This window comes from Acanthochromis polyacanthus, chromosome 8, assembly GCF_021347895.1.
Source record: "Acanthochromis polyacanthus isolate Apoly-LR-REF ecotype Palm Island chromosome 8, KAUST_Apoly_ChrSc, whole genome shotgun sequence".
In the NCBI taxonomy this organism is placed as follows: Eukaryota; Metazoa; Chordata; class Actinopteri; family Pomacentridae; genus Acanthochromis; species Acanthochromis polyacanthus.
Window position 1 is genome coordinate 3,195,271 of NC_067120.1, and position 26,603 is coordinate 3,221,873.

General features: G+C 41.0%; 3 protein-coding genes across 10 annotated transcripts; 1 reads left to right on the top strand and 2 right to left on the bottom strand.

The window, feature by feature from the left end:
• The first annotated feature begins 22 nt into the window (after nucleotides 1-22).
• Nucleotides 23-11,126, top strand: cpt1b (carnitine palmitoyltransferase 1B (muscle)). 5 transcript variants are annotated; one of them, XM_051951736.1, is made up of 26 exons: nucleotides 23-809; nucleotides 907-1,397; nucleotides 1,481-1,624; nucleotides 1,729-1,832; nucleotides 1,962-2,107; nucleotides 2,201-2,355; nucleotides 2,567-2,724; nucleotides 2,821-3,994; nucleotides 5,405-5,557; nucleotides 5,690-5,829; nucleotides 6,024-6,195; nucleotides 6,327-6,428; nucleotides 6,892-7,029; nucleotides 7,121-7,198; nucleotides 7,438-7,545; nucleotides 7,644-7,728; nucleotides 7,934-8,129; nucleotides 8,218-8,403; nucleotides 8,493-8,598; nucleotides 8,684-8,800; nucleotides 8,890-9,054; nucleotides 9,148-9,282; nucleotides 9,731-9,883; nucleotides 9,980-10,093; nucleotides 10,180-10,272; nucleotides 10,465-11,126. In XM_051951736.1, the coding sequence occupies exons 9-26, from the start codon at nucleotides 5,417-5,419 to the stop codon at nucleotides 10,597-10,599; spliced, it is 2,364 nt and encodes a 787-aa protein (XP_051807696.1). In that variant the 5' UTR covers nucleotides 23-809; nucleotides 907-1,397; nucleotides 1,481-1,624; nucleotides 1,729-1,832; nucleotides 1,962-2,107; nucleotides 2,201-2,355; nucleotides 2,567-2,724; nucleotides 2,821-3,994; nucleotides 5,405-5,416; the 3' UTR covers nucleotides 10,600-11,126. The 5 variants fall into 5 exon arrangements, with proteins under 5 accessions (XP_051807696.1, XP_051807695.1, XP_022057744.1 ...); XM_051951735.1 differs by having other exon boundaries at nucleotides 907-1,095; nucleotides 1,213-1,397; nucleotides 1,481-1,832; XM_022202052.2 differs by having other exon boundaries at nucleotides 1,481-1,832.
• Nucleotides 11,127-11,283: 157 nt separating this feature from the next.
• On the bottom strand, nucleotides 11,284-19,223 carry sephs1 (selenophosphate synthetase 1). The gene is made up of 10 exons (XM_022202127.2): nucleotides 19,083-19,223; nucleotides 17,434-17,556; nucleotides 17,230-17,326; nucleotides 16,620-16,723; nucleotides 16,371-16,478; nucleotides 14,853-15,007; nucleotides 14,664-14,754; nucleotides 14,463-14,562; nucleotides 13,489-13,701; nucleotides 11,284-12,662 (listed from the first exon to the last, which is right to left on the bottom strand). Exons 1-10 carry the CDS (start codon nucleotides 19,137-19,139, stop codon nucleotides 12,448-12,450), a joined length of 1,263 nt encoding a protein of 420 aa, XP_022057819.1. The 5' UTR covers nucleotides 19,140-19,223; the 3' UTR covers nucleotides 11,284-12,447.
• A 2,018-nt stretch (nucleotides 19,224-21,241) lies between these two features.
• On the bottom strand, nucleotides 21,242-26,109 carry bend7 (BEN domain containing 7). 4 transcript variants are annotated; one of them, XM_022202023.2, is made up of 10 exons: nucleotides 25,683-26,109; nucleotides 25,003-25,083; nucleotides 24,557-24,910; nucleotides 24,224-24,340; nucleotides 23,794-24,140; nucleotides 23,251-23,358; nucleotides 22,944-23,061; nucleotides 22,739-22,852; nucleotides 22,555-22,596; nucleotides 21,242-22,077 (listed from the first exon to the last, which is right to left on the bottom strand). In XM_022202023.2, exons 1-10 carry the CDS (start codon nucleotides 25,744-25,746, stop codon nucleotides 22,019-22,021), a joined length of 1,404 nt encoding a protein of 467 aa, XP_022057715.2. In that variant the 5' UTR covers nucleotides 25,747-26,109; the 3' UTR covers nucleotides 21,242-22,018. The 4 variants fall into 4 exon arrangements, with proteins under 4 accessions (XP_022057715.2, XP_022057706.2, XP_051808553.1 ...); XM_022202014.2 differs by having other exon boundaries at nucleotides 24,224-24,343; nucleotides 25,683-26,108; XM_051952593.1 differs by having other exon boundaries at nucleotides 25,003-25,336; nucleotides 25,683-26,108.
• Nucleotides 26,110-26,603: the final 494 nt, after the last annotated feature.

The window sequence follows — 26,603 nt, forward strand, 5'->3', positions numbered from 1 at the left end:
TAAGTTACACTTTAGTACCAGTTTACTATCCACCAAGTAATTTCAGTTCCCCGTAATGACGTCTAGACCAGAGTGAAGACCATGTCCGTCCCAGAGGGCTGACAGAGTTCCCACCTCCATGAGCCAAGAATAGACCAGCCAGAAAGAACGGCACTGCTCAAAGATCGAGAGACACTTTTGAATCGACTGGATCTGTTGCAGAACAAACAGGATCTTTGTGTTTAATGGTTTAATTTCCTAGGCTTAAAACAGCTGCTTTGGCCTTTGTTCTGTTAAAGGGCCTGTGACGTTGACTGTGAGAGCTGCGGCATCATGGAAAAGGCGACGAGCTGGTGGTACATGGACTGAATTTACTGTCCTGTCCTCTGTTTTTCCGTTGTGCAGAGGTTCCTGGAATTCCTCAGAGGGCTTGTCTTGCCTTATATGGAGGACCTCAGAGCTGTTCTGACTGTGATTGGACCAGTGTGAGAATAAAATCTTTAGTTTTAACAAATAGCATGACATAGACAATATGTAAACAGTAAAAATGAGCTAAACTCAGATCTAAAGTAAGCGAGATGAATTCTGTCAGGCAACATTTTCTGATGCTCTTAGAGTGGGTAAGCTTGTGGTTGAAATATGGTCTTAGAAGACTTTTGGATGCTTGTCCATTTGTCAACAACTGGGTAGCATCTTCAGGTATCACAGCTAGAGAGTTATGCCAAGCAGACTCAGAGGAGTGGAAAACCAATGAGGCACTCTGCACATATCACCTTGGAGATGGAGATAAAGCCAAGGTTATAGTCCAAACCAGCACACATGCCTTTCATGTAAGTACAGAACATAATGGAACTCTCCCAACTATACTGGTTAATTAGAAACTAACTGAAGGTCATAACATACTTGGTTTAATAATTTATTTTAAAGGTGGACCTCCAAACACTTGTGGAGTGCAGTGAGTACTTCCGAGCTTTGTCCCAGTCCAGAATGAGAGAGACCTCAGAGAGCCTCATCCGCCTGGATCATGTGTCCTCCTCTATATTCCACAATCTTCTTGAGTTCTACTTCCATAATAACTTTAAAGTCCCTCAGGAGGACTTGGGAACACACATCCAGGTATACAGGCGAATGTAAAATTTTAATCCTTACAGTGTATCTCTTGTTTTCCTTTGTACATGCACAGATGTAATTGAACCTAAATCCAACCAATCACCACTTTGTTTGACCTTGGAGGTAAGCAGTTATCTTGTTGCTGAGGCCTTCCTCTCAAAGTGCCTGTCAGTCCTGGCAGATGTTCTCAGCCCATCTAACTGTCTGTCATACCTGAGCCTTGCTCAGGAGATTTTCTGTGAGGAGATGAAGATGACAGTGTTCACTTACCTGAGCAGAAACCTGCTGGAGCTGCCACATGTCATCAGGTATGCACAGTTTGCACTCCTTCATTGTGTATAGCATCTGGAACATGTTTGCCCCTTGTCACTGAAACTGATTCATCCTTCAGATGTCTGAGTGACGAGGAAAAGGAAGAAGTCATCCACTTGAGGACACAAGGAGAGAGATGTCTGTGCAGCCTCAGGAAAGAGAACCTGAGTTCTTGGAAGGACCCAGAAACAGAACATGCCCGGCACGTTTTCACCCTGAGAGGGTCAGAGGACAGCGGAGATTGGCATCCATTTACAGAGCTTCCATTTAGGGCGGATAAGTGGTGTTTTACTACAGTGGTGCTTTTTAATTATCTGTATGTCATAGGAGGCTACAGGCAGCGAATGAAAAGAGGCTGGGAGTTCAATATGGCTTCCTTTAGATACAATCCCTTCACTCACATATGGGTCGCCACGTCACCTCTGATAAAGGTAAGATGATCTTCTCGTTTGTGTATCAAGCAAATGGCTACTCTGTTTGTCTTACCCAAAATTAATTTCTTTTGCCTTGCCATCCTCTACAACACTAATGAAAACTGTCACCATCTGTTGCCTCCACAGCACAGAAGGCACTTTAGTGCAGTGGCCTGTGAAGGCTGTATTTATGCTGTGGGAGGCTGGTACTTGGACTCTCTGGTGACTCCAGATTCCAGCACAGCTCTTTATACAGCTGTAGAGTGCTATGATCCATGGGAGGACACATGGAGGTTTGTTGGTTTGGCAGAATTGTATAGAACTTGATACTTGTTTTTGTTTTTGCTAAAGCATCCTTCAGTTTCTTGCTATAATCTCTGCCTCAGGTTTGTGTCGTCACTGCCCCTCACTGACTTCCAGTTCACCATGTCCTTGTCCCATGATGTGCCTCTTGCTACCAGCCATGGACACTGCATCTATGTATTGGGGAGCATCCAGAGGACCGGTGAGAAACTGTTGCTGCAGTACAACACAAAACAAGGTGTGAAAAAGGACGAACCAAACAGACTTGTTTGGCCAGAACATGGTTTCAGTTCAAAACCAGAAGGCTCATAGCTATGCACTATTGTCTACTTTCTCTTTCACCTTCAGCTCAGTTTACCCACTTCAGATTTACAGGTGACACTGTCTCCCAACAGCTCATCTGATTGCTAAATGTTAAACGGCACCTTTGCGTTGTCTCTGTCTGTTAGACTCGTGGTCTGAACTGCTTCCCACACTGACCAGAGCTGATGTTGATCTCCCTACGCTTTACTTCCTGGGTGCCACTGACAGGCTGCTTGTGATTGGTGGGAACAACTCAGAGAATGTGGTGACATCATTCTGTGTGGACTCGCAGAAGTGGGGACAGGTAAGCATCCATGGTGAAAACAAAGCATGTCCTTCATGCTTCATGTCTAATGTGTTTAACAAAGATTAAGACGCCATTTGTCCTCTTTATCTCCAGGTGCACAGGGCTCAGAAAGTGGCATTTGCAGGGCAGGGGACGGTCGTAGGTGACCAGGTCTTGATGCCCAGTATAGAGCACAACACCATTGCAAGGATGGATCTCCAAACCTTCTCTGTCAGAGCTCTTCCTCCTCTACCCATCTCCACCCGTTATGAAGCTACCTTTTATCTTCATTTCTAATGCCCTGTTAGCTTTTCTGCACATATTTTGAGCTTGTTTTTGTAGCTGAATGAATAGCTCTTTTTATAGTCCTTCTAAGACAATATGGTGATAAATTCCATTAGTGGATTATCCCTATCTCTTGTACTTAAAGTCTCCTTCCTTAAAGTTTGTGTCTGAGGGAAGATTATTTTTAGACCTTTAACTGAGTCTTCGACAAAAACAAAAAAGCTTGATTTAAATGTAAATTTTAAATGATTCTAACCATGATTCACTTTGGACTTTTTGAGCTGTTTAAAAAAAGCAGAAAAACTAAATAGACTTGGTTCTAAATTTGGACTAGTACATTCTGTATGCATCTATTTTCTAATGTTCATCTCTGTGTGCGACATTGAAAATCTTAATGAACTCCTAGTGGTAAATAACAGTTCTATATGAATAATGAATGTACATAAAGACCTATTCAAAGTTGCTGTGACCTTCTTTGTTTGTTTTGGAGGCATTGAATGTATTACCTCTTTTCTCACTTACATTACATTTCTAACTTTTCTGTATAAATATCAATAAGACCACAATATCTAACCTTCTAATGAATTCCATCACATAGGTATATTTTATTATCAGATTCCAGAAATGCTTGTAATCTCAGTAGGTGAAATGTCACATGGCTCTCAGTTACATCCAAACGCAGCACTGCAGCAGCTTCAGTTACGTAGGCAGAGACTTCACCGCTCATAAGGTTAGACTCTGTCTATGTTTGGTGTCTTGTTACAGGCAGAAGCATGTCATGGGAGAGAGAGGAAGAGGGGGGAGAGAGAGGACATTGAGAAAGGTGGCGAGAGGGAGGGTTAGAAAGCACAGGAGACAGCAGCTCCAATCACTACCTGAGGAAAGCAACTTCAAGGGCACAGAGCACATAAGCCTGACTGCAGAGCACTTTCACAGCCTCACAAACCAAAGTCACAGCTTTTCCTACTCCTGAGGGGATCACACTGAGTCTGGTCTGACAAAGGTAAAGCATCTCAAGGCTTCTTTTTTGTTATTGATACTCATATCTGCATGCCGGTTCTTCTTACTGGCAGTTGTTGTGAAAATGTCATGTTTTATTTGCATACACATGAGGGTGAAAATGTCCTGACATTTTCCAGTGTGTTGTTTGCATTATGTCAAGCCATGTATGCAAAAGGAACAAAAGCTGGTGGAAACTGTGATGGAGAAGTTCAATGACACAGACAAATATTGAGCAAAATGTTTTGTCTGATATATTTTTATAAAATTTTGACTGTAAAAATGACTGCTGACCTTTACTCTACTAAAATGCTCTCACAGTATTCTGTCATGCAGAAGGGATTTGCATGCCTTTGTAGGTTGTAGTCTGTGTTTATATTTTCATACCCATCTGCGGTCTGTGCACATGCTCAGCCGGTGCACCACTATATCTGGCCAGTGAACTTTGTCCCACTTGGTGACTGCTCAGTCATATGACGGAAAAAGAAACACTAGACCTGTCACCCCAGCCATGATTTGGAGTGCTGTAGGAAGTCCAGATATATATATATATGTTCAGCATTTCAGACAGCCGTTTGAATTGAAAAGACAATGACTGAACCCTCTGAACTTTGCCATAGATTTATTTTTCCATACATCAGTGACCTCCTTTATCACATTATGAACAAACAAGAGAAGCAGGATCACTTTCATTCAAACAACTGTCTGTCAGGTCTACTTTTTTCAGTATTAATAACAGGAAACTTAGTTGTTTGTATGATAATAATGAATAAAATACCCAATAAAATAAGAACTATTATTTTGGGTGTGTCTCACATCAAAATCCATCTGAAACAGGTGCTTCTCAGCTCAGTCTCTGATGAGGGCAGAGTTGTGTTCAAACATTAGTCTGTTTGCAGAATAGACATATCCAATGATCAGACTAAACTGAGAATTACTCAATGCTGAGATGAAAAATCTAGTAGGTAATTAAGTACATTAAATACAGTTTGATAGTTTTTGAAAACGTTGTAGATGAACAATGAATGCTCATCTTTATGACTAAAAATAAGCAGGGATGCTTCCAAATTTGGCTCATGAAAAAAGCGTAAAATCTCGTTGAAATCTGTATCTAATCTAAAATCAAAAGATATGGATATGACAGTGAGGTCTTGTATGAACCAGCAATAAGAGCTGATACAAATACTAAACCCTTTTAGATCATGTTTGAAGCATCAGAGTGAGTTAATGGACCTGAGCTTATAAAGTTGTTTTAAATTCCGGAATATTAGTTGAATGAAAATAATGTGATACTGGTTTCATCAAAAAATCTGTGTGCTTACTGAAATAATATTCAAAACTGTAAAGTATTTTCCTTCTTATCATGTTAATATAGACTGTATTCAGAATAGTTTTTCATTGTTTCCCATGTTAGTGAAACACAGAAATGGCAGAGGCGCATCAGGCGGTGGGCTTCCAGTTCACTGTGCGCCCGGATGGTGTGGATCTTAAACTAAGCCAAGAAGTCATCAAGAACATCTACCTGTCAGGAGTGACTGCATGGAAGAAGAGAGCCATCCAGTTCAAGGTATCAGAGCCAGACAGTCATTGAAAATAAAAACAAACTTTCAAGTGTAGTATTCAAGTAATTGGCTGTGCATTTTCTTTCCACTCTCTGAATGTTGTGTAAATACTAAAACGTGTTATTTGTCCTTGACAGAATGGTGTACTGGCTGGAGTCTACCCCGCCAGTCCATCCAGCTGGCTCATAGTTGTGATCGCCATGATGAGCTCCTTGTATATCCATGTAGACCCCTCTCTAGGAATGATTAATGCCATCAAGGAAAACCTGCCATGCAGGTCAGTGATCCCCCACTGCCTACTAAAATCATTGATGTGGTTTAGTTTTGAAGTGTTCTACTGGCTGTTTAGGGTTGATAGTGGAGCTTTGCAGTGAGTCTGCAATTTAAAAGTAAAGTTATTCTGCATTTCTTTGTTTGATTTCATACTTTCCCTATTGTTGACAAAGGCAGTGTCGTACCTTTTCTGAGCAGAGACTATATGTCAGTGCAGACCCGAGCAGTGCTGAGTGCCATCCTGTTTGCCACGGGGCTGTGGCTCTTCCTCATCTACCTCCTGAGATACACTCTCAAAGCTCTGCTCTCCTACCATGGATGGATTTTTGAATCCCATGGAAAAATGAGCTCATCAACCAAAGTGTGGCTGGTATGTTTGCCCTTCCTGCGCACTTTCACTCGGTCTGAATCTTTACTTATGCTGTTTGTGCCAGTGCATTGTCAAACTGACAGTGAATGTTGATTCTCAAGACATCCTGGTTGTTCTTTGTTTGCTACCAGAGCCTGGTAAAGATGTTCTCTGGACGCAGACCACTGCTCTACAGCTTCCAGGCCTCCTTACCCAGACTCCCTGTGCCCAGTGTGGATGACACCATTCACAGGGTATGTAATCACGCTGTATTGGCCCACTATGACCAGAAACACACAGGTTCATTGTGATTTCTTAAAATGGGCAACATGGAAATACACCCTGGGAAACATTTTTCACAGTATAGGAATATTTAGCATAAAAACAACTCTCATGCAATGTGTTTTTAAGTTAGTGTGTTAATTCATACATCAACATTTAAACTCCTCTATCTTAAGCAGACCTACAAAGTTAAGCTTCTTAGTCCAAACAAACAAAGGTTCAGTCATGCTCCACTCTTCTAGCTGCCCTCCTGCACCCTGTTGAAGTTGCAGTAGCTGATGAAACTCTGGCAGGCCTCCTTGCAGCAGACCTGCTCTGGATGTCTTCCAGGGTTCCTGTTTGTTGTATCCCAGCTGCTTTTTCATATCAGGTGTGTTTCTACACAGCAGTGCTCCCTTGTGCTGACAACACACATCATATGTTCCCCCTCTACAGTACCTTGAGTCAGTCCGTCCTCTGCTGGACAGTGAACAGTACAACCAAATGGAGCTTTTGGCCAATGAGTTTAAAGCTTCAATGGCAACCCAGCTGCAGAGATACCTAATCCTAAAATCCTGGTGGGCGACAAATTATGTGAGTGGTGTTTACACAATGATGCAACAGCGGAACTCAAATTCGGTTGACTCATTGTAGTTCACAATAAATAGCCTGTTATCTTCTACAGGTAAGTGACTGGTGGGAGGAATACATCTACCTCAGGGGCAGGACTCCCATCATGGTCAACAGTAACTTCTATATAATGGTAAGACAGATTGTCTAAACATTAGGCTTTTTATTCACAACAACATAAATTATTCAGCATAAAGTGCAGCATTATTTTCCTTACAAGATTCCTTTAATTCTTGACACTTTACTTTTCTAAATGCCAAAATAAAATGTGTAATAAATGTCTGTTTTGTGATTCATATCTGGGCTCTGCTGCCTGTTTCTGGTGGTTTCATATGTATGATTTGTCCATGTGTTCCATTTTTTCATGTTAAGGACCTCTTATACGTGACCCCGACACACCGACAGGCTGCACGGGCAGGAAATGTGGTTCACGCCATGCTGCAGTACAGACGCAAACTGGAACGTGGTGAACATGCGCCGGTAGATTGACAATGAGCCTTTTTTTTCCCTGAGTGTTTTTACTTTTTTTTTTCCCTACAAGATTAAACTGATTTCTTTTGATTTTTTCCTCTTCTCAGCTGAGGGCTTTAGGGACGGTTCCTATGTGTTCCACTCAGATGGAGAGGATATTTAACACCACCCGCATTCCTGGCATTGAAACAGGTAAGCAACTGTTCGGGTCTGGACAGTTTAATCAACAGACACTTCCAGCTTTCCTGGGATAAAACCTTTTCCAGCATGCAGCACTGCTGGATTCACCTCTATAAATAATGTGACAGCACATGTTTTCCATCAGCTGTAACAAGAAAATATATCAAACCTTCAGTCCTTATTGTCACCTAGCTGACCTTGTTTCCAATTCTTACAGATATTGTGCAGCACCTGACTGACCGTAAGCACCTGGTTGTCTACCACAAAGGCCGGTTCTTCCACGTTTGGCTGTACACTGGAGGCCGCCACCTGTTACCTAGTGAACTGGAGACTCAGTTTCAAAGGATTCTCAATGATACATCAGAGCCCCAACCAGGAGAACTGAAACTAGCCGCCCTGACTGCAGGAAACAGGTATGCTCCGATCACAATCACACACATGCGCAGGACACATAAGCTCAAACACCTTCTGTGGATTAAGTTGTGCTCCTGTCACCTTTAGAGTGCCATGGGCTCGAACTCGGATTAAATATTTCAGCCAGGGAGTAAACAAAGTGTCCCTGGATGCCATTGAGTCAGCTGCCTTCTTCCTGGCATTGGATGATGAGCCTCAGGGTTATGACCCTGCAAAGACCAATTCGCTTGATAGCTACGCCAAATCCCTGCTGCATGGAAAATGTTACGACAGGTAGGCAGAGAAGACAAGGGAAGGCCTTGGTTCCAATGGTGTTCACTGGTCTGGCTCCCTAAAAAATATTGTTCTCTCTTTTCTCACAGGTGGTTCGACAAGTCTTTCACCTTGATCTCCTACCCAAATGGAAAAATGGGTGTGAATGTGGAACATTCTTGGGCTGATGCACCAATTGTAGGACACATGTGGGAGGTATTAAATGTGTTTTTATACTGCGTGTTAAAACGATGGTTCAAAGTTTGCAGATTTCTTCAAATAAGATTTTCTGTTTGTGTAGTATGTCGCCGCAACAGACTGCTTCCATCTTGGCTACACGGAGGAGGGGCACTGCAAAGGAGATGTGAACAAGGGCCTGCCTTATCCCACCAGGCTCCAGTGGCAGATTCCAAAGGAGGTACAGATTGGATCTAATGGTTTTATGTATTTATTTTTTTTGCTGTGCATTCAAACCAATTGTGACATCTCTGTTTTCCTTTCTCTTAGTGCCAAGACGTCACTGAAGCTTCATACCTATCAGCCAAGCAGATTGCAGATGACGTGGACTTCCATGGTTACCTGTTTAATGAGTTTGGGAAAGGCCTGATCAAGAAGTGCCGGACAAGCCCCGATGCTTTTATTCAGCTGGCCTTACAGCTGGCACAGTTCAGGGTAGGCCTGCCATCCTCCAGAGTTACTGACATCATTGCTGCCCTGTATATTTCAAAGTGTCGTCTACCATCATTAAATCACGTCTCTTCTTAGGACCAGGGCGTGTTCTGCCTGACGTACGAGTCATCAATGACTCGTATGTTCAGAGATGGACGAACGGAGACGGTGCGCTCCTGCACTTCTGAGGCTGTTGAGTTTGTCAGAGCCATGGAGGATGCAAGTGCAACGGTAGGCAGACATGCTAAAACTTTTAAATTTAATAAGGACAAAGTATGAATGCAACATAAAAGGGTCATCATAAAATCTAATTGCTGCTCAGTATATTTGCAAAAACATTAAAATGCTTAGCTGTACTAATAATTTTTTTGTAGAATACATAGACTTTGGACAAATTTAGTGTGAAATGTGTACACATTATGCTAAAAAAATGTGGTCATATGATGTGTATGTAAACATCCGCTAGAAAGGTCACACTGTGAGAGGTCAAACTGGGCTGCTTAGGACTTGGTCACCAAAACCTAGAGGCAGGGTGTCTCTCTGTGCCCTGGACGTTGAACTGTTGGATGTTCGGGCATGGTGAAATTTGTGTTACAAGAAATATGGTCATTCTGCTTTGTGCATTGTGCTTATTTTTTTAGAACAAAAAGTTTGATTTTCTGCTTGTTTTTGTGATCAGAATGCCCAGAGACTTGCCCTGTTTCGGAAGGCAGCCGATAAGCATCAAAACATGTATCGTCTGGCCATGACCGGCTCTGGTATCGATCGTCACCTCTTCTGTCTCTACATAGTGTCCAAATACCTCGGTGTTGACTCGCCATTTCTGAAGAAGGTTAGAACTAGAATCATCTGTAAATTCTCCCTCGTATTTTTTGGATTCTGGTTCACAGCTGTTCTCTTTTCTAATTTGCTCCTCCTTTTCTGATAGGTGCTTTCAGAGCCCTGGAAACTATCCACCAGCCAGACTCCACAGCAGCAGCTCAATTTAGTTGACATCAACAAATTCCCTAAATATGTGAGCGCTGGAGGTGGATTTGGGCCTGTGAGTGGAAGCTGTTTCTCAGTCAGACCATTCAGACCTGCAGTCCTGTCATATACACTAAAATAACATCTCCTGTTTGTCTCCAGGTGGCCGATGATGGTTATGGAGTGTCTTATATCATTGTTGGAGAAAATCTCATCACATTCCACATCTCCAGCAAGTTCTCCAGTCCTGACACAGTGAGAGCAAATAATATTATCAGCCACAGATCATATTGGCCTGATACTGGCATAAACATGTAAAATCAGTCTATATCGCTGTCACTTTTTTTGTCTATCACGAAAACCAATAAAATAACCCATCTAACTGATCCATCGGTACAGTTTTAATCTTTACAAACTGAACATATGTTCTCTTTCTGTCACCTGCAGGACTCATTCCGGTTCGGTCAGAACATTCGGAAGGCCATGACAGATATTCAAGCACTTTTCAAGACTGAAAATGATAAGAAGACAGTAGAGAACGCAAAGCATGTGCCGCTGGAAAATGGGAAAAAGCACATATAGCAGACAGTGTAGGAAGTTCTTCTGGATTTGGAGCACATGTGAGTCAGTCTTTGCCATGCTTCACTCATTAAAACAAAACAAGCAGACGAGTTGCACGTTGGATCTTTTTGTTTTTTCACATTATAAGAGCTGGGCATTCCACTCAGTCAGACACAAGCAATTGTTGTTAATTCTCTAATTTATTTCTTCTTTTATTCTACTTGTCAGAGCTGATTTGTTTGTTGCAGAGGGAACTCTAATCATTGATAATAGGAAATGTTTTTACAAAGATTGTTTCTGGCCTTCACACATTTTGTCGGTGTGTGCAACAGACTGTATATAAACCTAATGTAATGTAAAAAACAACTATATTCTTTATTTATGGTATAAAGTTAGTGTAAATGAAACTTGTAAATATATTTGTCTGAAGAATTCAGTACTGTTTGAAAATCCCAATCCTTTGTTATATGGCTGTATTTATGAAATTGCTGTTCATTTAAAGGTGGTTGTCATTCTTGATTAAAAATAAAACACTCTTATACTCCTAATACATGATCATCCATGATGGCTTCTGTTCATTTTTTAACACTGGAGTAACACAAATCATTAAAAATTCATTTAGCATGCTGCTAACTTTACCATTCTTTACAGACTTTGTTGTATAAATAATGTTAATGCATTAAAAGCAGACACAGGAAAACAATGTATTATAAGAGAAGTTTATTGTAAGAGGTGGGATGGAGATTATATCTTGTTCCTTAACATTTACAGAGAGCTTCCAGGTTACCCCCAGGTACTAGGGAAAACAAAAAAGATGTGAACTCTGACCGGCTGGAAGCTTCATTTCTTCAGCTCAGACTGCTCTCAGCACACCTTCAGTAAAAACAAAATGCACCAGATTCTGAACCACGAGGCCACAAGATAACTGATTAGAGGTTGTTCATTAGCAATCTAGGCTGCCTTTGTTAAGCAACTTTGGGATCTTTAATGAAAACTCACATCATTTCATGTTAAAATGATGGCATGTTGGGAGTGCAAGTGGCATAAGGTTTATCTCCTGAGGATTATGCGGATTTTGTGTCACCCGAGATTCATTTCTAACTTCAGAACAATGCACAGTGAAGCAGCATCAGTTCTTTCAGTGGACAATCAACCTGAAGTTTTACAATGTGTCTAGATAGTGTCCAGTTTGATTGAGCGTATTCACATGAGTGCAGCTCCAAAGTAGCGAGAACAAACTGTCTTCTGTTTGACTATTTATTAGTTTATGTGGGGACAATACAAAAAGTCAAAGTAATAAAAACAAGCCGTTCTGGTCACACTCGGTTTCTTTCAAGGCATCAGTTACAGCAACAAACTAAAACTAGGCTTTATAACTGTACAAAGTGAATGAACAACAAACAAAGACACCATACATTTTGTTTGTTTGTTTGTTTGATGAGAGCAATTTTAAAAGCTCCAAACAGGCAACAGACTCCAGGCTTTCTAAGATTCAAAATGAATCAGCAATAACGCATCACTGTTTCCACCGTAACGATCACTCTCTTGTCAGAAGCTGCCTGCCAGCCGAGCACATTTAACATAACAGAAAACAACAGACACAAAAGGCAAATGGATTTTCAGAACGCCCTATTTCTTACCAATTGTTATGACGGGGGATACTGCAGGTTGAGTCCACTGGGTGGTGACGTGCCCCCGAGGCCACTGTGTGGGGCTGTTTTCCTGATGATACACGCCAACCCAGTCTTTTCTGTGTACATACTATTTTGTGTATATATTTCAACACTCTAGGATGGTTTTCGTAGTTTATGTGTCTAAAATCACTCAGCAGAGCTTTTGGGTTCCGGTCGATGACGCAGCAGAGGAAGATTACGAAGTTGCACCGGGTGTCGGGTTGACATTCTGCGTGGCTGCTTGTGGTGCCACTTCTATGATTCTTGGTTTGTCGATGATACGGGCAGTGCGGTTTCCTTTCTCTACAATCCCGATGATCCATGCTTGGTGGCCCTCCCCGTATTTTGGAGATTTGATCTCTGCACAGAAGCGGGCCGCTTGCTCCCGAGGCAAACAGATAAGGAGGCCGCCTAGAAATGAAAGGAGAATTTGTTAGTTAAGCGTCTCAACTGGGACAATGCTGGTGAGTGTTCAGCTGTGTTACTATTGAATCCAAGTGCTACTTTGACATTAATACGGCGGTCCGTCGTCTACCACGGCTGTGTTGTTAAACGTTATTTGCATCGGACTCTGAAGGCTGCTTGAAGACTCTTTCTTGAAAACTTTTTGAAGACTCCTGATCCAGAATTGATTTTTCACTGCGTGTTTGACAAAGTTGCCTGATCATCAGTGGCCCTCAGCAGGCAGACTGAGTCACAAAAAAAGTACAGAATCAAAGTGAAGGTTCTGGTGATCAACTTAAAAGCTCATTTTCTTCTAGACTACATTCACTACATTTGACTTCTGAATATCCCGAAGGTCTGTAAAAAGACGGTTGGGGAACGGGCTTTTTCTTTCCGGGCACCTACATTGTGGAACAGTCTACCTGCTGAAATCAGGCAAGCATCGTCCATTAATGTATTTAAAACTAAGCTGAAGACCCACCTCTTTTCTTTTATATATGAATCTTAAATTGTTTAACTGATGTCTTTTTTTATTGTTCTGTTTTTTTTATCTGTTTTTATTTCTGTGTACAGCACTTTGACGGAAAGCGCTTTATAAATAAAGTTATTATTATTACATGATTTCTTGCCTTTGTGTCTGTCTGCAGTGACTGAATCACCAAATCAAAGAATGGCCTTGCATTATTGTTATTTTATGTTGTGACATTTTTCGCCCGCAGAGCACGTTGTGAGTCTCACCGCATAAATACACATTATGAAGGGAATGACATCAAGAGAAGCGTGTCACACTCACCCGATGTTTCAGGGCAGGTGCCGTGCATGAGTCCAAACATGTTCCCACAGGCCTTGGACACGGCAGCCATCTTGGCGAGCACTGGGAGGTTGTGGATGACAAACGACACCTCACTTCGCTGTTGTCGTGCCAGCGTCTGAGCGTGGCCGAGGATGCCGAACCCTGTGATGTCGGTGGCTGCGTGAGCGTTGAAGGTGTGCATGAGACCGGCGGCTACACGGGAAAACAGAGAGGAGGTGGGTGATGAATCGGTTAATTAGGGATCTGTTTTAGTTTAGTATGTGGTATCAACAAATTATTCAGCATGTTTAGCTTGTGCTGACATTTACAAAGAGTTGTGGGCCATGCATTGTGTGAAATCCTGAATGCCGACAGCTAATCATGACATTTACTACAAAAAAAAAAAAGAAAGAGAACATATTTCTGTTTTTTTTTTGTCTGCATTTATTCTCATTGTTTAACTCCACGGATGAGTGTCAACATTTTATGAGCTTAATGCATATTTTAGTCTTGCAGCCAAATATTTTATTATTCAGTGCATGCGTGTGACCATCACCAGCCCTCCCTGAAAGCTGACATTATTACAATTCCCTGTTAAGAGCCAGGGAGGGCAGTGCTACACCTCAGAGAGAGAACATATTTCGGCATGTGCTATAAACACTGATCTCTAAGTATGTAACTTCTATCTCTTTTCTTTTAGTATTTAAACATTTTCTCTGCCTGTTTCTTTACAGACAGTTTGACATTATTGTCAAAAGCTACTTAACCACAGAGGATGTAATACAGACAAGGTGCTGCAGAGGCTGCTGCAGTTTAGAAAATCCAACATCTACCTGCAAAACAGCTGATGGAATTATGTTCAACCTATTAGGATTACCTAACTGAGAAACTAAGGCAACAAACAAATGTTTCGAGCATTTATGCAAGGCAGCGATGAGTCCAAATCAGTTTTAGGACATTCATAACGGCTGTACCTGTCCTGTTGAGCCGGGCCATGTTAATCATCGCTTCATGGTAGGCCAGCTCTACATCTTCCTGGGTTACCACAAGTTTAATCTTGTTCCATTTCTCGGGCTGAGAGACAAAGAAAAGCACATACAGCCAGTGGTATTAGTGGGTATCCTAAAAAACAGCAGGTTCCTAAAAAATATTCCTGACTGAGCAGGCAGACTTACAATATCTAGCCACTGATGTACTGCAACAGCCACTTGTGTTCCCAGCGGTTTGGTTAACACCAACACATCTCCTGGCACTGCATTGTCTGGCCTGAGAAATTTCAGACATTACATCATCATGACTTTGTTCTGAAGCATCAAAAAGAGGCACAAACAGTACAAGGAAGAAAAACGTGTAGCAGAACCTACATGATAAACTCATTGGGCTGGCAGACTGTTGTAGCAACTCCTCCCATCACCACCCAGGGGTTGAGCACCGTCTGTCCTCCTGTTACAGATGTTCCTGCCTCCTCTGATGCATCCTTGAATCCCTGGATGATCAGCGGCATGACTTTGTCTCTTTCCTGTAAAGATCCAAGAATGTCAGATCCGCGAGCAAAAGCATAATACAATACAGTAATGGCAATTAAAGACATCCAGAAGCGATTCTCTTTCTGTTTCGGGGCTGATACAATCCTATTTTCATGGATTGGTGTTGGCTAAAATAAAGCAGGTAATATTCAAATCACTTTAATCCTGTATTCTAGTGTATGTTCTCCACCTTAGCCGGCCAGTCACTGTATATGACAGTGAAAAATACAGTGTGTAAATATTAAATATTATTAGACCACACCACTGAGCCACTTTATACCGTGGTTAACAAAAACTGTGAAGTCACTTAGCTTACCAAATCTATTGTGTCTCCTCTCTTTAGAATGATCGGTGTAGCAAACACTGAGGAAGCAGCTTCTTATTTTAGTCAGCGCTCATCATCACTTTCATTGTTGTGACAAAACAGTCACAGCTTGTCAAATGTCACATCAGCTGTCGCTAATTAAAGGATAACTTCGATGAATTCAAATTGATCCTAATAAGAGTTGGAAGTGTGTCCAAAGACTGATTTAGGTTCTTTTCTGAGCCATAGAACTCCACTGCTGCCTTCAAATATTACAAATCTTTATAAAGAAATACAACTGAGCTCATATTTTCTTAATGAATACATCTATCAGCCAGTGCAACAGTGTAGCTAAGTCATGCACTTTTGATAGTTTTCACACAACAATTGAGTTGAAGACATATTTTTCCACTTTCTGTATTTAAACATTATCTTTAAGAACACTGGACATTGTAACAGCCCTACAGATTTATGTTGTTGCCACCAAATTTTATTTATTTAAGCTTTGAAAAGTTATGTTTTGTCCAGTCGTTTGATACGGTGGATGGGTCACAGTTCTACAATATCTATGAGCCTCAGGCACCATTGCTATGAGAAAAGGTCAATCCGTGGTGCAAATTAGAATGGTAGGGAATTTAAAAACCAATGCTAATCAAAAGATTGCAATACATTTTCTGAATTCAATCAAAACAAGTTAACTTATTTGTTCTGAACATTGATCTACAAATTGCTTTCATATCATATTTAGGAGAATTTTAGCTCAATAACTCACTGATTTTGCATCAGGGTGTTCAGTGTTTTGATTGAGTAGGTTGTGAAAAAAAGAAACAAGCTGAACGTAGAACTACAGCTGTTCTTCCACTATAAATTACAATGTGTTGGTAAACATAAGCATCTGATCCCAAAAACCGATGCCCTCAGATTGGGGCAAAAATACTTCAGTGACACATTTATAAAACATACTACTGATAAAGTGTTTCCTTTCATCACTACTGAGTAACATATGTTTGTTTGATTATTTAGAAAACTTTGTAAAATGAAATTACTCTTACTTTTTCTGACATTTTGTTGCTGACTCCCAGAAGCATCAGCATGTTGTCGCATTCTGTAACTCCCATGGCGTACAGGTCACTTAGAACATTGGCACAAGCAATTCTCCCCTACAAAACAGAAATACTGGTAATTAGGCACATAAAGGCTTTGTGCTTAAAGCTGGCTAACGTCACTGACATCGTTCCATTTTAACACATAATTAGCAGGACCACATTGGAGGAAATGCCCATGAAAGAGGAGATCCATACCATCATGTAGGGGTCATCCACGATGGGGTAGATGTAATCTGTTGTCTGGACCAGAGAAAGGCCTCCATGTCTGAGAGGAATCACACAGGTGTCCATGCCTATGCCTTAAAGAAAAAAAGTGCTCTCAGTGTGATGTAATGCAGATTTTAACATTTGACTATAATAAATGCTTGTTTTAATGTATCCACAACGGTGCCACTTCCATTTCAGTGCCAAGTGAAAGACTTTACTAAATAAATATAAAGCAATGACAAGTTTTTGTGCCCTGATAAACTCGCAAAGACCTTTTTTTCCTAATTCAGAGTGAACATATCATGGTTTTAGGGCCTTGCATTTACCATACTATAGCCCTGCTGTTCGAGGGGACGCATGTTTAAAGTTCTACGTAAAGCAGTTTCAATCACATACGTGAGGTTTTGCCACAGCTTGGGCCGTGTCCCATTTAAAGAACATCATGACTGATTTGACTCATCTTCAGTCCTATATAATACTATACATTTAGCATTTTTTCTGATGTGGCTAGAAGAGCTACTGTTCTTTAATTAGGCATTATTACTGATAAGCACTTCATGAATCTGCTATTACAGTGCTATGTGAAGACCATGACTACCTAATCGAGGCATAACTGCCCCCAGGAACTGTTCATCCTCTTGATAGTGGTTCTCCTGTAAGGTTTCTAGCAGCTTCTGTAACACATCTTGGGGGACCTGTGATCACATTATTTATATATCATGTTAATTATTAAAAGGAAAGCTTTTGAATCTGCACAGAGACAATAATTAATCCAAGGCATCGTCTGTTCATGAACGCCAACCTTGCAGCCTGTGCCCTTGAGCTCAGCGAAGCGTGTGAGCCTGAAGTTCTTGTCCAGCTCATAGCTTTCGGGGTTAAAAGACTCCCTCACGGACATGTCTGAAGAAACTCTGGGTCCTCCCCACTAGAATCAGAACAACAAAAGCAGCGATTAGAAACACTGGATGGATGTCACAAGGGAATACAGGAACATTTTGCTTATTGGACAGACTTAATAAAATATGTGTCTAGCCAACTACAAAGATCCGTCACAAAGGTGCTTCTTTGGACATCATAGTAAGTGAATTATTTCAAGCACATCTGTAGCATCTGCACAATGTAAAGAAACAGTAGTGGTGCATTTTCGCTATAGAAATCCCACATTTTGCCATGTTTTTTTACTCCCAGAACTGTGCCAGATGGCTCTGGCTAATATCTATTCATTTTGAAATGAGGACCATTTCTGAGGAATGTGAGCATTGTCCTCGATAATGTCTGGTGATCAACACTTGAAATCTCAGGTTCAAGTGGTAATGTGCACACTAGTGCCTCGTTGTCATAACAAAAGCGTCTGTAAACCAGGGATTAGTGCCAAGTGGCTCTTCTCTGGGGTGCAGAGACATATGTGCCAAAGAGGTCAGGGCTGGGATTTCCAGTGTGAAGCATTCCTTGTTTTGACCGACTGACAACCCCACAAAAGAGAAGCTGAAATAGGAATGATTTAAACATTTATTTCATCCAAATACCAAAGCACACAGTTTGAGAACCACAGGCTGGCTATCTGGGACTCACTGTTATATTAATAAGGAAAAGCTGAGCATTCAGACAAAGTGGGACAGTTTTACTTAGTTACAACTTCAAAATTGGGCAGTTATCAAGTTAAAATATTAACATTTTTGGGCTTTTTATGCCGGCAGTGTCTTAAGATCCCAAGAACACCTTTGCTTCTAATGCCGGTTTGTTGCTGAAACTGCTATAAGTTGCTGAAGCGGCCTCTGTACATGCATTGGGGGAGTGTTCAAGACACAAAATGATCCCAAGTTCATTCAACCCTCAGGCACTGGCTAACAATATGAGTGATGAGCAGAGGTAAACATGTGTTCAGTCATGTGCACACAACATAAAACACGGCTGGGAGCTCAGCTTGGACATATATATGCAGAAAGGGACAGCTACGCCTTCCACGTCTGTTTGTTTTGCTGAAAATGCAGTTTTGGGTTTCATGCTAGCTCCTGCTAGCAAACGCAGATCCATACATGAGCTGATGAGCATAAGCAGCTCCGTGCAACAAAGAGCCCGCAGCGTCCCGGTGTGCGGCCGGCAGCGCGTTTAAACACACACACGGGGCACACCGAGACCTAAATGTGACACACGGCGGTGATTCATAGCCCCAGCTCGGTGCACATGTAAGTTAAAAAGTTGCCGTAGAGCGCCGAACAAAAATGTCGGCGGCGGAAAAAATTAACCCTTTCCTGTCCTTCGCCATGCGATGTGTGCAACATCACAGTTAGTATCAATAAGAAAACGCTAAACGCGCAACTTGTGCAAAGTCTGTGATGATACGGTGCAATACAAGTGTTTACAACTGCACTAGATGTGAATTTAGGACCAAAGCAGAGTTATATTCTTGCAACATTTCCCCTTTAATTGCTCTGACCAGTTTATCCTTACCAGCTTCACGTTAGCGGTGGATCCCGACACAAGAGCGGGGAAGGCACCACAATGCATTGGGGCTAGAATCGGGCGTCCTCCGAGAACGCCTGAAGAGCAGTCACACGTATTTGTCTTTTAACTTCAAAATATGCTACAAAAAATCCGAACTATCACATATAGTGGAGTAAATTTGAATTAATGTGTGTTTCCGGCCCCATTTCGTCTTTATAAAATAATGCCTGGTTTATAATGCAAGGAGGAAACTGACCAGATCTCAAAGGGTCCTCAGCCTGCGCGGTGGCGGCTTCAACATCCCCTTTAATGAGCTACGAAGTCTGGCAACAAAATCTCTACAATGGAGTGTACCTTTAATTTACTGTTTTCCCTCCAACTGAACCCACAACAACTTCTCATCACCTGGCTGTAAGTGAAGCTGCTCGGCAAAGACTAAGGTTTACAGAAACATTTTACAAAACGTATCTTTTAATAATATTCATAAACTAATTGTCATTGATTACCTCATGCCTTTAAAACCGAACTAGCAGCAAAAACAGAGACTATATGTTGGTCAAGATATAATTGAGGGACTTTTGAAGTCCATGGGATATATCTTGCATATAGTTTTATTTAAAGTAAAAAAAAATTTTTTATGTTCAGTATGATCATGTCTCTACAAATTCCATAAGTATTTATTATGGAAACAATCACTTATTAATAAAAATGACTGGATATCACTAAAATGTCAATTAAATAACCATCTGAATTTAATAACAACCACATTCTAATGAGCTAAACAATAATAATATGAACTTATTCAAAACAAGTTTTGATTGTGTTCTTTTTATTAAGTTGAGATAATCATGACAGATATTTCTTTTTCTTGGCAATATATCACATTTATTATGGAATAAATAACAAATTGTATCTGTGTCCGAGAAATCACTTTCAACTGAGTTCCCCGTTACAAAAACACCTGTCAACACCTGTCAAGGAAGTGTGTTAATTCTAAATCACATATCTACAATATCTTTATAAATAACTTTCAATTTCAAATCTCAAATGTATATACAATATTTTTGAAGAATCTTTCTGTAAAAATGCCATGTGGTGTTTGGTTATTCGCGGTCATGTTGATTTTAGGCCTGAAAACAGCAAAAATGTAAACTATGTATTGACGCAAGTACATTGAACTGTTCAAATTTGTAGTTATAGTGATACTAGGAGACTTTCTGATCAGAATTCCTGCTCACTCAAAAATTTGACCCAATAAATCAAGAAATTATGCTGTTATAATATTGCAGATAGAGCCTCCAATTTCCTTTTTAGACTGTATTAAAGTAATCTTACATTTGATTATAAACAGTAGCAAGGTATGCCTGGCTTTACCCTTTAAAACTTTAACAGTGATGGAAAACACAAAATCAATGGGAATCTTTGGGTACATTTTAGTTTTTTCTTATTTTTCACAAATCTTACCTTTTAAAATAAAATAAAATAAAATAAAAGCCACAGTGATATTCTGTTATTTTAGAATTGGCAGTTACCATGTTTCCACATATTGAGAATTTTATTGAAATTAACTTCCAATTGTAATAAAAATGCAAAAGAAAGATGAGAATATTTTTTAAATGAACATTCTGTAGCCTTAACTTTACTGATCAATATATCATTATCTGACTTGACAGTATTTCAAGTATCAGTTTTGTTCCATCCATCCTCTATACACCGCTTTATCCTCACTACGGTCATGGGGGGTGCTGGAGCCTATCCCAGCTGACTCGGGTGAAGGCATGGAACACCCTGGACAGGTCACCAGTCTGTCACAGGGCTACATTCTGCAATTGAAAGTTTGCAGTGAGCACAGCTTTGTTTTTGTTAAAGATTCCTCAAATCCTTCTAACTCATTGTTAAAGTTTTTAAATAGTTCGAACATCTTTGTCACTTTTGCACTTGGTATTTTCTAAATCATTAGTTGGGCATTTTTCTCTCCAATCTCAGCCTATTATACTCATTTTGAAACAAAATTTTGCTACCCTGCTGTGTAACAGAGCAATTGTTGTTACTTGAGCCATGAGGATATTTCAGATAGAAATTCAGCAATATGTAGCCCATGTTAGTCTCATTTGTTTTGTTAATTTTCCTGCTGTCTACATAGAAAAAAAACATAAAAACACAAATGTCAAGAAACTTATTTAATGGTGGAGACAGTTATCAATTTAATACGAAGTGAGCAGAAATGAAAGAAAAATACATAATTTCATCACAATATTGACGACAATAGCATTGATATGTATAGTCTAAAGATTCTAATAATTGAAAAAAACATTTTTCATATAATACTATATATTTTAACCCAATGTAGCCTAGAAACCTGTCTTTTAATTTGCAAAATTTGACAACAATACATCATCTATTTACTTTTCAATGTAGTGTTCAGAAATAAGGTGGATGCTGCACTGGACATTACACCCACTGAAGTACTGGTCACTTAAAAGGCACAATCCACAATGGAAAACTTCCTGTAAAATGTCATTTCTGCAAAATATATGAATGTTATATGTTGTTACAGTACTTTGTCTCATTTGAGACTTGACCCTTTTTAGAAATGGCATGAAAACTAGACAAGTACCCTTGCCTATAATGTAAACTTTAAGTCACTTCTTTAATTTTTTTAACCACTTTACAGTTTCATATTTTTTGGCACAAAATCTCAGATACCAGTGGTTTAATATGTCTCCAATTAAAAGTATTAAGGATCACAAATATACAATGTATGTGTGCGTAATACAGTGAGGATATCATTAGGCTTCTTATTCATTTGGTCCTAGTCTCATTTCCCTTTACATCCATTACACACAGAAGTTAATAGCTGCAAAGGAAATACGTGTCAAAATGCATCAAGTTTGGAACAATAATGAGGACAACGAATCTGCTGCATTGTGGCAGCTGCTGAATCAACCAGTAATATTCACCACTGTCCATTCCACACTGGCAGGCTTGTTCAAATCACAACCTATAAAGGCAGGAAGAAAAATGTTGTTAAAATGTAACACATCATTACCACAAAAAAAAAACAACAACATGAATTTGTGTGAGCATGTGCTGCAGACAGAGAAGTACTATTGTGACAGCCAGGGTGAAATATAGAGGTGAAGGAGGGGATATGGTGCATGGTGCGAAGATAATTAGCTGACATTTTGGGAAGCTGCGTGAAAATGTCAAATGTCACTGTGACAGCATGACAAAGACCCATGAGCCAATGAGCGAGCCAGCAACACAGGTTTGTGAGTGTGTGTGTGTTGTGACAATGAAGTGGAGAGAGGTGAAGCCATCCTGCGCTCAGAGGGGGGCTGATGGAAAGATGTTGTAAGATGGAGCGCTGATGTTCGGGGAAAGGTGCAGACACAAGGCAGTAAAAACAGACCAGTGTGTGTGTGTGCGTGTGGATTAGGTGTTAACGTATGTGAAAAATTTAATATAAGGTTAATACTTGTGGATGGCCCATTGGAGACTTCTTCTGCTTCTGCAGCATCTGAAGAGCCAAAGGAAGAACAAGGTTTATCTCACCAATTTGCCTTCTACTTTAAAAAGAAAACCTTACAGAAACTTAATGTTACATAAAATATAAGTAAAATAAATACACAGAAAAAGGGAGAAAAATGACTTCTTCAGACCTCTTTTCACCCTCCTCCTTGCAAGTTTGATCTGATCTTGAAGGATCTGAACCCAGTCTCGTGGTCCAGGCAGCTTCTCTATTCTGTGTTCAGTGCAGTATTTCTCTGTAAACACTAGTCACAATTCATACAATAATATTCAAGTTTCTGTTTGTATTTTTGTACTCCGCTGCAAGATGCCTGCGTAAAGCTTTTTCTCCCCTACCTTTAATGGCTCCCACAATATTCTGGTCCAAGCCCTGGCGATTATCATTGAGCCCTCGCTTCCTTTTACCGTTTGGCAAGGAGTTGGCCAGAGTAGCATCATCAAAGAAGGCACACACCTAAACACACAGCACAGTTCTTAACCAAGCAGCTAATTTACATTTTACTTCTCTATCAAAACATTGCTGACAATTTAGTGAACTTTGTTTTGATGAGAGATGTCTATGTGTATAACCAGTGGCATAACTGTAACATTAAGCATAATCAAAGGGACACTGAGTTTGCTATTGATAATTATAGATACGCACTAGTTTCCGGAACAGCAGGCTGCCAGAACGTGTATAGTTGACCAGAATGGAGTCTAGCTGTGCCTTTGAGATAAACACATCATAATCCTCGGCGAGACGCACCTCAGACTGTGAAGGAGTCAAACAGCACGTAATGAAGCGAAAAAAGAAGGAAAAAGAGAGAAAATCCAAACTGCTGCACAGGAGTCTGTAAGAGACTTAACTCAAACTGGTTTAGGTTTAATTATAAAATAAATGGTAAATGGTCTGTATTTATATAGCACTTTACTATACCTGCAAGGTACCCAAAGCGCTTTACATGATACGTCACATTCACCCATTCACACACTGATGGCGGATAAAATAAGGCGTGTGGATGGCTGCACACAAGTTCTCTTAGAAACAAAGCATGTCACTTGATACTATAGGCATCAATATAAGCAAATGGAATTTAAATATGCAACAATAAGTAATAATAATAACAAGGAGAACATTCAATTAAAATTCATGAGCACTATTTTGGACACATGTTGCTTCATAAATGCACACTTGGTTGCAGATTACCTCTACTGCCTGAGGTTCCTTTAGTTGGTTCAGCAGAGGACTGTGTGTGTTGTTGACAGTTACTGGATCCGTCTGAGGTGGCAGCACAGAAACATCAGAGGAGATGGGATGGATGTTGGGTGTCGATGAGTCTTTCTCGCATTCCTCCCTCTTTCCAGACTCTGCAGGTGCAGCTTGAAGCGGTGATGCCTTCAGAGGGCTCAGGGCAGCTCTCCTGGCGCTTGTTACAGCAACTGGAGCCACCTTATAGATTGGCCTCCTCTTACGGGGCCTCCGGCGAGGAGTGGGACCTGGACCAAGACGGGGTTGGCATGGTGATGCCGTCTGTTCCTGCCTTTCCAGGGATGCTACAAAAAGAAAGCATCTGTTTTTTTCCCTTTCCGTCTCTTTCTCTCTGTCTCGCAGTGTTTATTTGTGTTCATTTACTGACCTTTTTGAGTCTGCATGAGCCTCCTCATAGCTCGTAGTTCCTGTAAAATAGCTTGCAGGGTGCCCTTACAGTTACACATGCAGCAGGGGGTTTCTGGTACAGCAGGGGGGACCACGTCTGCTGGAAGAACAGTGATGCATTTGTTAGTGATCATTCATTCAAGAAGGGATACTCACAGAAGTGTTTTCATACGATATCTCTGACAACAAAACCATATGCGTGAGTGTTTATGGATAAACTTGCAAACATCTTTAAATGTCTGGTGTACAATCATGTTTTATTTAGGAAACAAGCTTGGGTTTCTTCTCCTAAACCATGCACTGTCTCACCTACCATTAGCTTCATTCACTTTAATTAAATCCTTGGTGTTGTTGAGGATCCTGAGGGCTCTGGAGCGGGTGCTGTACTGTCCACAGCCTGGACCGTTGGGGATGGAGGTGGATGCGGATGGCGGTGAAGGCCCCGGCTCCGCTGCAGAGTTCCAGCTGTTGCTCTGGTGATCCTCTGACACAACAGATAAAAGTCCGGGCTGATGTGCCCAGTTCAGATGTCTGTCCTGGGGCTCCTTTGTTGAGCCGTCCTGCTCTGCTCCAACACGCTGATACACCCTGCCGGTCTTATCACTCAGAAGCCTCATCATCCCTGTGATTTGCTTTTTGATCTCCATGCCCTCGTCCTCCAGCCAAACTGCATCGAGACAAAACAGAGAGATGAGGGGTGGGGGGCATAATTAGTGATATCTCCCATGATATATTATTAATTATCAGAATGGCTCATACCATCAGACACAGCAGCAGCATCTTTGGGGACGCCATTGGCATCTTTGCAGCTGGAGTTCATCATATATGAAGGGTCGAAATCTGCAAGAGGAACAGGGGTTCTGAAATGAAGTGCAGCTGTGAAGAAAGACAACAAAACCTCTGTGTGTGTGTGTGTGTGTGACAGATGTTGCAGAACAATGTTGCAGCCTTCTGCGTTGTCATGTTGGAGCTTGTGCAGACTGATGGGCTGTGATGTCAACCAAAGCAGAACCCCCTCCCATCCCATGCAGAAACCACCACCTGTAGGTGGTATTAAGTAGTGTAGTCAGGAGAGGTGGTCTGGAGCTTGGAGCTTTCAGTAAAAAAAAAAAAAAAAGAAAAAAAAAAAAAGTGAGCACTTTAAGCTACCAGTGGCATGTCAAGAATGCGCAACAGATTTTCCCATTTGGATTTTTTTGCGCTCTTAATTAATTCTAAAAAATCTGATGAGCCACACTGAGACCAAGAAATTATTTTTTCCTCACATGTAAGACTTGAATCACGAGAGTTGTCTGTGGGTTCAAACCGAGCCACAGACTGGGGATTGTCGTGGCCGTCGCTTTTGTTTACAGAGTCGCCTCTGCTGGCACACAGCGCCAGACAAACACCCAGACACAGACGCGCGTCTTGCAAGGTCTTGCATTCATCCAGCAGCCTACCTTCATCCGTGACCAGTTTAAAGCTCTGCGACTTCCTTCTCCTCTTCCTTTCCCCAAACTCCATCTTCACGGGGAATATTCAACCAAGTCGTGCAGTCGATATATCGCTCTCCAGAAAGACGAAATCAGGATCCACTCAGCAGAATCGCTGTCCGTCTGCCTCATTAATCAGTTAAATTTCTCCTCAGGCTGCGCTACAGATCCTGTCATCGCCAGATTTTCACCGTGTTGAGCCTAAAAGGAGCTGAGAAACGCAGTTGTACGATGTGATCCCCTTCTCAATATGATGCTGGTTCTTCCCTTTCGCCATGTAAATAAATTAATGACTTTAATATTAAAAATTCGTCACATATCCCTTTGCGCCACCTGATGGTATGTTCTCATCTAAAAGGTCGAGTCAGACATTTGCCACTAGTGTCCAGACAATGAACTGGTGTTTGAACAAAAGCTGTGATGAGAGCAGAACTGAGGCAGCAAACATTAACTTTTTTCTTTAGTTTCTCAAATTCTTGTCACAAGAATTCTGCTGTTTGTGCAGTAAAATGCTGCATCTCATTTTAGTCAAAACTCAGACTGTATTTATGTGTTTCTATGGACATTTGGTTTAGTGGATTAATTTTGCACCTTCAGTACTGATCTCACTTCAGCCAACTACAGCCTGTACATTTACAGTCACTGCCAGAAAATAGGAGGTAATACCGAGTCATTTATGACAAATGAAGGCCAGTTAAGTATATTTTCCCATCATTTCTACCCTTTTCAAGCCTAAACTGGGTTTCAAATATATAAGAACAGTCTAATCACAGTTTTCTACTGTTCCTGGAATAAGGGACTAATCAAACATGATTGGGATCACCTGTTAAACCTAAAGCCTGCCATGGTGCAGGTAGGTCTGGGGATGTTCAGCAATAGATTGTACCA